Consider the following 12,083-nt stretch of genomic DNA (forward strand, 5'->3'; position numbering starts at 1 on the left):
TTTCTGTATTATGTAGAGGTGTGAAAAGTGGTCGACAGTAATATACGGAACAAAGCAAATGTGAATTTCATGGCTGTTGTTTATCGCACTCCCAGAATTATTAACTGCACCCTCATAACGTTAGGAAAAGACTTAATCATCTTCTATTAATGTGCCCTACATTATAGTCATTGTTACAGTCACAATGCTGCAGAGGAAGAAGAAGGAAGAAAACACTACAGAAGAAGAAAAAAAAGAGAAAAAATGTAGAAAAAAAAAACATCATTTTGAAAATATTTTTCTAGAATGTATTTCACTTATTTCGAAAAATCTTTTCATAATACATTTCATTTAAGTGTTCCGGATGATATTATGAGTTTTGGAAAATCTTTTCCAAAAATCTCATTCTGAAATATTTATTTCAAAACACATTCTGAAAAATCTGTTTGGAAAATCACATTTTAAAAATTTCATTCCAAAAATTCTGTTCAGAAAATTTTATTTCAGAAATATTATTTCAAAAATTGCAAAATCTTTGTTCCGGAAAACTTTTGAAATATATAATTTGGAAGTGATTTTTCCAGAGGATAAAATGGTTATTTTAAAAATTTGTAGGGATTGAGGAAGAAAGAAAGAAACTATGGGGTGCATGAAGTAAAAGCCTAATTTCATAGCTTTTCAGCCCACACAAGCTTAATTGGGCTATACATATTTTATTTGAATTTATTATTTGCACCACCTTAAAATATTGATGACAAAAAAAATTGTCACCCAATTTCGTATTTGATACCCCAAAGTCAAATTTTGAGTTTTTAAGCCCAAATTAAAGTTTCTTTGCACCAGTTATGTTTATCTGTAAGTTCCTTTTCATGTACAAAATTTTGGGTATATAGTTGTGTGAAGTTCTAAATAATTAAATCTGTGAGGATCAAGTAAGGCTATTTTATTCTCTTCCTTTACGTTTTCTTATTTTTATTTATTTTATTTTATTCTCTTTTCCATCTCGATTTATTTTGGTTGTTTGTCTTTCATTTTTCCTATTTTGTTCTGATTTTATTTTATCCTTTTCACTTTAATTAATCCTCTTTATTCTGATTTTAATTTATTTTCGTACACCCTTGTTGTTTTTAGTTTTTAATTGAGTCCTTTTTTCCATCGTTTTCTTATTTTATATTCTCCCTTTCTCCTTTCCTTTCTCATTTCGATTCTATCATTTTCTACTTGTCCCTTTCATTTTATGTATTTTATAACTTCGTATTCTATACATTGTATTTAACATTTATTAATAGAAGATTAAAACTATATGATTGTTATAAGATGCATTCATCTCCTTCTCTGTCTTCCAGTATTGCTTTCTCTTCTAACTCTTACTGACCTCTCATCAATATCTTTCCATGGATAACGCCTCCTCATCATACAAACTCCCACGGACGTACGATGTGCTCATCAACTTCAACGGAGAAGACATCCACAGAAAGTTTGTTTCTCATCTCAATTCTGTCCTCTCTACTGTTGGTCTCACCACTTTCCTTCATCACCACAATGCAGTGAACTCAACTCACATCCAAGAACCTATTCTCAGCCGCTGTCGTGTAGCAATTGTTGTTTTCACCCAAACCTATTCTCAATCTGCTTGGTGTCTTCATCAGCTTCTACAAATCATCAAATGGCACGAAACTTATTGCCGACATGTTCTCCCCGTTTATTATGAAATCCAGCCATCTGATGTACGTCTTCAGAAGGGTGACTTTGGAAAAGCTTTGAAGGCAACTGCACAACAAACATTTTCAGGACAAGAACTGGAGGATGGAATGTCCAGGTGGAGCCATGCACTCACCAAAGCTGCAAATTTCTTTGGATGGGATGAGAGCAATCACAGGTACATCACTCACTCAATCAACCATCTTTTAAACCTCGGATTTCATTTTGTTTATATAATTGCTCTTGCACTTGAAGGAGTGATGCTGAATTAGTGGAGAAAATTGTTAAGAGCGTTGTTAATTTACCAGTCTTGTCTGCTACTAAATTTCCAGTTGGATTACAATCCCACGTGGAAGATCTGATTCGAACTATAAAAAATAAATCCACTGAAGTTTGTATGATAGAGATATGTGGAGAGGAAGGATCTGGTAAAACCACTCTTGCCAAAGCCATCTACAATCAAATTCATTGGACATTTAAGGAGAAAAGTTTCATGGAAAATATTTCACAAGTTAGAAGAATAAGAGGGTATCTTCGTTTACAAGAACAACTTCTTTTAGATGTCTTAAAACAAAAGGTGGAGATTCCTAACATTGATTTGGGAAGAAGTATGATTCGGGAAAGGCTTTCTGGAAAAAGGGTGCTCATTGTACTTGACGGTGTTTCATGCTTTAGTTTATTCGACCTATGGAACTGTGGTAAATGGTTCGGCGAAGGAACTGTAATAATCGTTACATCAACATTTGAAGGAGTGCTGAACGATGCTAATTCTTTCTTTTGGGTAGAGCGAATGAACGCAGAGGAGTCCCTTGAGCTTCTCAGTTGGCATGCATTTAGAGAAGCAAAACCAAAAGAAGAATACTATTACCTTGCAACAAAAGTAGTTAGTTATTGTGGAGGACTACCACTAGCTCTGGAAGTCGTTGGAAGTAGTTTATTTGAAAAGACGAAAAAAGAATGGGACACTATATTGTCAAAATTTGCGATAGTTGGGAGGCATCGTTCTTCAGAGATAATAAAAATAAGCATTGAAGGTTCACTGAATGAAATGGAGAAAGATATATTCCTTGATATATGTTGTTTCTTTGTTGGTAAGAGCAGAGCCTACGTTAGGAAGATCCTAAACGGTTGTGGAGTAGACGCTGATATTGGAATAAGAGTTCTTATCGAGCGTAACCTCATCACAATTAACAAGAACAACAAATTTGGAATGCATCCTTTGCTACAAAAAATCGGAATACAAATTATTCAAGAAAATTTTGTAAAGGATCTTGGGAAGAACAGGCGACTGTGGTTTGATAAGGATACAAAATATGTAAGAAAAGTTCTTTACATGTGGTTTGAAACTTCTTTTGAAAGCGCTTTCTTTCTCCTCTGTAGTACATTAGTTTTTATTTGCTCTTTCAATCACAGGGGACAGAAGACATGCAGTGGATGCCTGTGAAACTGCCTTCAGTTCTCATTGCCTTAAAAACTGTACACTCGACTGTAAATTCTCAATACCTTATTAAGAAACTAAGATGGATCAGTTTGCGTGCGTTTTCTTCAGAATGTCTACCTAACAACCTTTATGAGCCTGATGCAATAGCTATTGATTTAAAACGCAGTCTTCTTCGATTTCTCTGGAAAACACCCCAGGTTTTATTACCACCCACTTCTCCTTAAAACCCAACTTAATTAAAATAAATTACTAGCTTCCTATTATATCATTTTTTATTTCTACTCTAATATTTCTAAACTGAAAAACTATCATGGTGTAGGTTTTGAGATCGGTGAAAGTCCTTAACCTCAGTCACTCCAAGCATTTAACTGCAACCCCTGACTTTACCGGATTACCAAGTCTTGAACACCTCATTTTCAAATATTGTTCAAGATTGAGCAAAGTACACCGATCTATTGGATCACTCAACCGTCTTATACTGTTAAATTTGAAAGACTGTACAAGTCTAAACAATCTTCCAACAGAGATATATGACATGAAATCTTTAAGAACTCTCATTCTTTCTGGTTGTTCGAAGATTGACATAAAGGATAAAGATATAACAAAGTTGGAATCCTTGATAACTCTAATTGCTGAAAATACAGCTGTGAAAGAAGTGCCTTTTTCAATTGTAACTTCAAAAAGCATTGGATATATATCCCTACGTGGATTTGAGGGATTATCTCATAATCTTTTTCCTTCTATCATTCGGTCTTGGATGTCCCCAATAATGAATCCCATCTCTTATATTCATTCGTTTTGCATGGATATGGAGGATGATACGATTGATATTGCACCTATGCTTAGCACCCTTGCAAATATTCGAAGTGTTTTGGTAGCATGTGACACCGAATTTCAGTTATCTAATCAAGTGAAAAATATTTTGGTTGAATATTTTGCGAATATTACAGAATCAGGAATTTTAAAGCAGCACTGCAGGTGTTCTTTGATTGGTGTTGGAGCATACCATCAATTCTTCAATGCTGTCAGCGAAAACATATATGAGGTTCTTCTCTAACTTTGTCTGTTTCTTACCTTCACTGTCATTATAGCTATTAATAAAGAGAACATAAAATAATCCTAATAAAATATCTGACTGAAACTACAATAATCAATTTTATCACGTTTAATTTCTATTGCCATAGAACTTCATCTAGAGGTTTCTTATTTAGGTAATCAACTAATCGTGTGATTTTTCTTTTATTTCAATACTTTCTTACTTTATTATACTGGCTTCATGATTCTTATATTTCCAGTCGTCGAAGAAATATACTTAAACCGACAAAAACATAAATGCTTTGTAAATCACTAACGAGGTAATAATGATACATGCAGAACAAAACTCTCAATCAGATTTGTTTAGATTAATTACCATTGGTATGTTTTGATTATGTACTGCAATGTTGCTTGTTTGACTATACATGTCCACTTTGCAATTATTAATGTTAAAATAATGATTATAGAGGACAATTTGAATATAAAAATTAGATAAAATGACCAAGCCTTTTATCTTATGATGCAGATATTGGCAAGCAGTGAGTCTGGTGATATTTGTCTCCCAGCCGTCAATGATCCTTATTGTTTGGCCCATATGGGTGATGGACACTCTGTTTCTTTCGTTGTGCCTCAAGATCGTTACATGAAAGGAATGACTTTGTGTGTTGTTTATTTATCAACTCCTAAAATCATCGAACCTGAATTTACTACTGTCGTAGTTGTTAATTACACAAAGTGTACATTCCAGATACACCACCATGGCACAGTCATTTCCTTCAAAGATGAAGATTGGCATGACATAATGTCAAATTTAGAATCTGGAGACAAGGTGGAAATTTTTGTGAATTTCGGCAATGGATTGGTGGTCAAGAACACCACGGTGTATCTGATATGTGGTGAATCAAAGAACATGAAAAAAGCGTCTGAGCCAAAGAAACATGGTCTCGTTAGATTCGCAAAGAAAGTTGTAATGTGACTTCTGATAAATCATTTATGTTCTTTGAGAACAACATGATCACTTTATTGTTGGAAATAATCCTACTGTTCTTGTTCTTGATTGCTATTTATATATTCCCATCCTTTCCTTGTTTTTCTTTAGAGTATAACTTCCAGTTAAGAATTTCATGTGTGTTTTGTAAGCTATTTTATATTTCAATTTATAAAGTTGTTTGTGGTCCCACGTCGGCTAGAAACAGGTCAAATTATAATATGTCTAACGATTTTATGAAATTGAGTTAGACTTAAAACTTCCTTTCTAACAAAAATCTACATAATTTTAAATTTTATGATTCTCATAAATTCGTTATATACATAAATATGAAGGAAAAAAACTTAACTATATGTATTGCAAAGTTTTCGAGGTCAAGACAACCTCCTTGAAATTATAGAGATAAAAGAAGAGAAATAATTTTTCCAGCTTCCTCTTTTCATTTATTATGCTGAAATAAATATGCGTATTGGTTGCCGATCATTGGCTGACCGCATTTGAAGGAAATAGAAACTAACAACAGGATATTCTCTTAACAGAATCTGTGATCAATTGACAAGATGCAAATAGGCCTTGTATTGGTTCAATTGCCAAGATGCAAAGCTAGGCTCCTTTAGCTAACAAAGTCTTCGAATAAAAGCTGGAAAATAATGAGGAAGAAGAATCTCATAATAGATGTTAAAAATTGCCTTCCATGAGTGTTAATTTTAGAATATAGATATAATGCAGTTCGTCAAACACACATGAGACTTCATTTTCGTGTTTAAAATGTTTTTTCTTAATAAATATCCAAATTCATTAGTTTCTGAAAGACCATGCTTGTAATTTATAAAAATAATTAGAATTTTAATTATACATCAAATCATTTTAATTTATGATAAAAAAAATAAAGGTATTCTCAACTTTCTATAAGCATTCCTATAGTCAATCCAAAGAACCAAGTTTGTACAAAGAAATGCCTCCATATCCTATTATAAAGTCAAAGTTTCTGGTTATCATGATTAAACAATGAAAAAAAAATATGTATAAACGGAGTGAAGCAATAATTTAATATAGAACATAACTTTTTTCTTATAGACTTTCTTATCAATTTTTCATAAATTTTAAAACTGAAATTTATTCTCATTAAATAAAATAATTTTCCGTTCACAAAGTCTGGATCTATCATATTTATTATGTGTTTAGACTAGATTCCATTCTTTCATAATTGATTCTAATTTCCCTTTCAAAGTCAAAGCAAAAATAACAATACTTTTTCAATTTTTTATTATGATTAAGAAATTAAAAGTAGTATTCAAATATGCATTTAATAAGACTAATTTCTTTACCATTTGAAAATCAAGGAAAGTTGTGTTCTCTAATATGGTTCACTAACAGAAATTGATTTCAAGAATATAAATTTAATCTAGATACATTATTCTTTGGGTAGATACATTATTCTTTGGGTAAATGTAACATTTTGACTAAAATTAATTATATGAAACTGATGAGTACCTTTTAATGAAATTTTGAATGATAATTATTAACCTTTTACAACTTGATTTCACACCATTGGCAACACTTTTTAAAATGGATACCATTTTCCATAAGTGGAAAAATAAAAAAAGTTGGAACTGAAATTCTTTGTTTGGCAAGAGTTGTAAACAGCTTTGTTAAACGTGTTCTTCAGAAAAAATTGCATAAAAAATTCATGGGTTCAACCAACATTAAATGAGCTGTCAATTTTAAATATAAATAACAAGTTGTTATCACGTAGTGCAAAAGTCCAACAAAAATGTGATAAAAATTGAAATGTGATGATGTATGCGTTAATATTGTATTTAACATTTATGAATAAAAGATTAAAACTACATTGTATTTAACATCTTCTCTGTCTTGCAGTATTAGTTTCTCTTTCTAACTATTGATCACCTCTCATTAATTCCCTTCCATGGTAACGCCTCCTCATCAAACAAACTACCACGGAAGTACGATGTGCTCATCAACTTCACTGGAGAAGACATCAACAGAAAATTTGTTTCTCATCTCAATTATGCCCTCTCTACTATTGGTCTCACCACTTTCCTTCACTACAACAATGCAGTGAAGTCATCTCACATCCAAGAACCTATTCTCAGCCACTGTCGAGTAGCCATTGTTGTTTTCACCCAAACCTATTCTCAATCTGCTTGGTGTGTTCATCAGCTTCAACAAATCATCAAATGGCACCAAACTTATTGCCGACATGTTCTGCCCGTATATTATGAAATCCATCCATCTGATGTACGTCTTCAAAAGGGTTACTTTGGAAAAGCCTTGAAGGCAACTGCTGAACAAACATTTTCAGGACAAGAACTGGAGGATGGAATGTCCAGGTGGAGCCATGCACTCACCAAAGCTGCAAATTTCTTTGGATGGGCTGAGAGCAATCACTGGTACATCACTCACTCAATCAACCATCTTTTATGCCTCGGATTTCATTTTGTTAACACATGACTTCTTCTATTTTGCTCTTCAACTTGAAGGAGTGATGCTGAATTAGTGGACAAAATTGTTAAGAGCGTTGTTAATTTACCGGTCTTGTCTGCTACTGAATTTCCAGTAGAAATATTACAATCCCGCGTGGATGCTATGTTTCTAACTATCAAAAATAAATCCACTCGTGAAGTTTGTATGATAGAGATATGGGGAGACCAAGGACATGGTAAAACAACTCTTCCCAATGCGATCTACAATCAAATTCATTGTACATTCAAGGAGAAAAGTTTCATTGAAAATATTTTACAAGTTAGCGGAATAAGAGGGTATCTTCCTTTACTGGAAGAACTTTATGAATCGGGAAGAATCATTGATTGGAAAGAAAGTATGATTCGGGAAACACTTTCTGGGAAAAGGGTGCTCATTGTACTTGATGATGTGCCTTACAATTATGAACTTTTAGCACTATGGACTTATAATCATTATTGGTTCAGTGAAGGAACTGTAATAATCATTACAACAAGCGATGAAGACCTACTGATTTGCCAGCGGACAGATTCTTTATTTTGGATAGAGCGAAGGAAAGGAGAGAGGTCCCTGGTTTATAGTTGGCCATTTAGATCTTGCACACAATCATACGAAAGCCCATACAAAATCCCATACGGAAGCCCATACCAAAGCCTCGCACACATAGATCTCGACACAACATACGTACATCTCCACACTTTGTTAATCCATGACTTCTTCTATAACTGCTATTGAACATGAAGGAGTGATGCTGAACTAGTGGACAAAATTGTTAAGAGAGTTATTAATTTACCGGTCTTGTCTGCTACTAAATTTCCAGTTAGATTACAAACATACGTGGAAGATCTGATTCAAACTATCAAAAATAAATCCACTGAAGTTTGTATGATAGAGATATGTGGAGAGGAAGGATCTGGTAAAACCACTCTTGCCAAAGCCATCTACAATCAAATTCATTGGACATTCAAGGAGAAAAGTTTCATTGAAAATATTTCACAAGTTAGCGGAATAAGAGGGTATCTTCGTTTACTGGAACAACTCCTTTTAGACGTCCTAAAACAAAAGGTGGAGATTCCTAGCATTGATGTGGGAAGAAGAATGATTCGGGAAACACTTAATGGAAAAAGGGTGCTCATTGTACTTGACGATGTTTCATACTTTAGTTTACTCGACCTATGGAACTGTGGTAAATGGTTCGGCGAAGGAACTGTAATAATCGTTACATCAACATTTGAAAGAGTGCTGAAAGATCATGCTAATTCTTTCTTCTGGGTAGAGCGAATGAACGCAGAGGAGTCCCTTGAGCTTCTCAGTTGGCATGCATTTATAGAACCAAAACCAAAAGAAGAATACTATTACCTTGCAATAAGAGTAGTTAGTTATTGTGGAGGACTACCACTAGCTCTTGAAGTCGTTGGAAGTACTTTATTTGAAAAGACGAAAAAAGAATGGGACACTATATTGTCAAAATTTGCGATAGTTGGGAGGCATCGTGTTTCAGAGATAATAAAAATAAGCATTGAAGGTTCACTGAATGAAATGGAGAAAGATATATTCCTTGATATATGTTGTTTCTTTGTTGGTAAGAGCAGAGCCTACGTTAGGAAGATCCTAAACGGTTGTGGAGTAGACGCTGATATTGGAATAAGAGTTCTTATCGAGCGTAACCTCATCACAATTAACAAGAACAACAAATTTGGAATGCATCCTTTGCTACAAAAAATCGGAATACAAATTATTCAAGAAAATTTTGTAAAGGATCTTGGGAAGAACAGGCGACTGTGGTTTGATAAGGATACAAAATATGTAAGAAAAGTTCTTTACATGTGGTTTAAAACTTCTTTTGAAAGAGCTTTCTTTCTCCTCTGTGGTACATTAGTTTTTATTTGCTGTTTCAATCACAGGGGACAGAAGACATGCAGTGGATGCCTGTGAAACTGCCTTCAGTTCTCATTGCCTTAAAAAGTGTACAACCGACTGTAAATTCTCAATACCTTATTAAGAAACTAAGATGGATCAGTTTGCATGCGTTTTCTTCAGAATGTCTACCTAACAACTTTTATCAGCATGATGCAATAGCTATTGATTTAAAGCGCAGTCTTCTCCGATTTGTCTGGAAAACACCTCAGGTTTTATTACCACCCACTTCTCCGTAAAACAGAAGTTAATTAAAATAAATTACTAGCTTCCTATTATTTCATTTTTTACTTCTACTCTAATATTTCTAAATTGAAAAACTATCTTGGTGTAGGTTATGAGATCGGTGAAAGTCCTTAACCTCAGTCACTCCAAGTATTTAACCACAACCCCTGACTTTACCGGATTACCAAGTCTTGAACACCTCATTTTCAAATATTGTTCAAGATTGCGCAAACTACACCCATCAATTGGATCACTTAACAGTCTTATACTCCTAAATTTGAAAGACTGTACAAGTCTATACAATCTTCCAACAGAGATATATGACTTGAAATCTTTAAGAACCTTCATTCTCTCTGGTTGTTCCAATATTGACATAAAGGATAAAGATATAGCAAAGTTGAAATCCTTGCTAACTCTAATTGCTGAAAATACAGCTGTCAAACATGTGCCTTTTTCAATTGTAAACTCAAAAGACATTGGATATATGTCCCTACGAGGATTTGAGGGATTATCTCATAATTTTTTTCCTTCTATCATTCGGTCTTGGATGTCGCCAACAATGAATCCCATCTCTTATATTCATTCGTTTTGCGAGGATATGGAGGACAATACGATTGATATTGCACCATTGCTTAGCACCCTTTCAAATATTCGAAGTATTTTGGTAGCATGTGACACCGAATTTCAATTAACTAAGCAAGTCAAAAATATTTTGGTTGAATATTTTGCAAATATTACACAATCAGGAATTTCAAAGCAGTACTTCAGGTGTTCTTTGATTGGTGTTGGAGCATACCATCAATTCTTCAATGCTGTCAGCGAAAACATATATGAGGTTCTTCTCTAACTTTGTCTGTTTCTTACCTTCACTGTCATTATAGCTATTAATAAAGAGAACATAAAATAATCCTAATAAAATATCTGACAGAAACTACAATAATCAATTTTATCACGTTTAATTTCTATTGCCATAGAACTTCATCTAGAGGTTTCTTATTTAGGTAATCAACTAATCGTGTGATTTTTCTTTTATTTCAATACTTTCTTACTTTATTATACTGGCTTCATGATTCTTATATTTCCAGTCGTCGAAGAAATATACTTAAACCGACAAAAACATAAATGCTTTGTAAATCACTAACGAGGTAATGATGATACAATACAGAACAAAACTCTCAATCAGATTTGTTTAGATTAATTACCATTGGTATGTTTTGATTATGTACTGCATTGTTGCTTGTTTGACTATAAATGTCCACTTTGTAATTATTAATGTTAAAATAATGATTATAGAGGACAATTTGAATAGAAAAATTAGATAAATGAACAAGCGTTTTATGTTATGGTGCAGGTATTGTCAAGCAGTGAGTGTGGTGATGTTTGTCTCCCAGCTGTGAATGATCCTTATTGTTTGGCCCATATGGGTGAGGGACACTCTGTTTCTTTCGTTGTGCCTGAAGATGGTGATATGAAAGGAATGATTTTGTGTGTTGTTTATTTATCAACTCCTAAGATCATTGAACCTGAATTTACTACTGTCGTAATTGTTAATTACACAAAGTGTACATTCCACATACACAACCATGGCACAGTCATTTCCTTTAAAGATGAAGATTGGCAAGACATAATGTCAAATTTAGAATCTGGAGACAATGTGGAGATTTTTGCGAATTTCGGCAATGGATTGGCGGTCAAGAACACCGCTGTGTATCTGATATGTGGTGAATCAAAGAACATGAAAAAAACGTTTGAGGCAAAGAAACATGTCTCATTAGATTCGTAAAGAAAGTTGTAATGTTACTTCTCATAAGTCATTTATGTTCTTTGAGAACAGCATGATCACTTTAGTGATGGAAATAATCCTATTGTTCTTGTTCTTCAGTACTATTTATATATTCCCATCCTTTCCTTGTTTTTCTTTAGAGTATAGCTTACAGTTAAGAATTTCATGTTTGTTTTGTAAGCTATTTAATATTTTAATTTGTGAAATCATAGAGGATCTTAAATTCTATGATGCTCACAAATTCTCAAATACTCATATACATAATATGAAGGAAAAAAACTTAACTATGCAAAGTTTTCTTAATCAATGTTTTCCTATCCTTTACTTAATGATATAGAATTACTTGGATTAGAAGTCTCCTTCAATTAAAGTCAATGTATCTTTCGTTTACATAAGAATGTAACATTTTCCACCTTTTTACAGTGGTAATTATCATTAACTTCTACTAGTATTTTAAAAACATTTATTGAATATTGAAAATGCCTTTCTTGGAGTGGGAAGAGATTTAATTTTAATGACTCTAAAATAAT

The 12,083-nt window shown here is 33.3% G+C and overlaps 2 protein-coding genes across 3 annotated transcripts; both read left to right on the forward strand.

Annotated features, from left to right (window-relative positions):
* Nucleotides 1-1,293: 1,293 nt before the first annotated feature.
* LOC124846534 (disease resistance protein RPV1-like) lies at nucleotides 1,294-5,219 on the forward strand. Of its 2 annotated transcripts, none has more exons than XM_088094027.1 (5): nucleotides 1,294-1,858; nucleotides 1,936-2,995; nucleotides 3,061-3,318; nucleotides 3,441-4,166; nucleotides 4,683-5,219. In XM_088094027.1, exons 1-5 carry the CDS (start codon nucleotides 1,374-1,376, stop codon nucleotides 5,130-5,132), a joined length of 2,979 nt encoding a protein of 992 aa, XP_087950153.1. In that variant the 5' UTR covers nucleotides 1,294-1,373; the 3' UTR covers nucleotides 5,133-5,219. The 2 variants fall into 2 exon arrangements, with proteins under 2 accessions (XP_087950153.1, XP_087950152.1); XM_088094026.1 differs by having other exon boundaries at nucleotides 1,295-1,858; nucleotides 3,094-3,318.
* Nucleotides 5,220-6,099: 880 nt separating this feature from the next.
* On the forward strand, nucleotides 6,100-11,654 carry LOC124846523 (disease resistance protein RUN1-like). The gene is made up of 6 exons (XM_088095261.1): nucleotides 6,100-6,135; nucleotides 7,032-7,558; nucleotides 8,372-9,434; nucleotides 9,533-9,757; nucleotides 9,880-10,605; nucleotides 11,122-11,654. The coding sequence occupies exons 1-6, from the start codon at nucleotides 6,100-6,102 to the stop codon at nucleotides 11,551-11,553; spliced, it is 3,009 nt and encodes a 1,002-aa protein (XP_087951387.1). The 3' UTR covers nucleotides 11,554-11,654.
* The last annotated feature ends 429 nt before the right edge of the window (nucleotides 11,655-12,083 follow it).

Source organism: Vigna umbellata, chromosome 7 (assembly GCF_029865625.1).
Source record: "Vigna umbellata cultivar VRB3 chromosome 7, Vumbellata_1.0, whole genome shotgun sequence".
NCBI lineage: Eukaryota > Viridiplantae > Streptophyta > Magnoliopsida > Fabales > Fabaceae > Vigna > Vigna umbellata.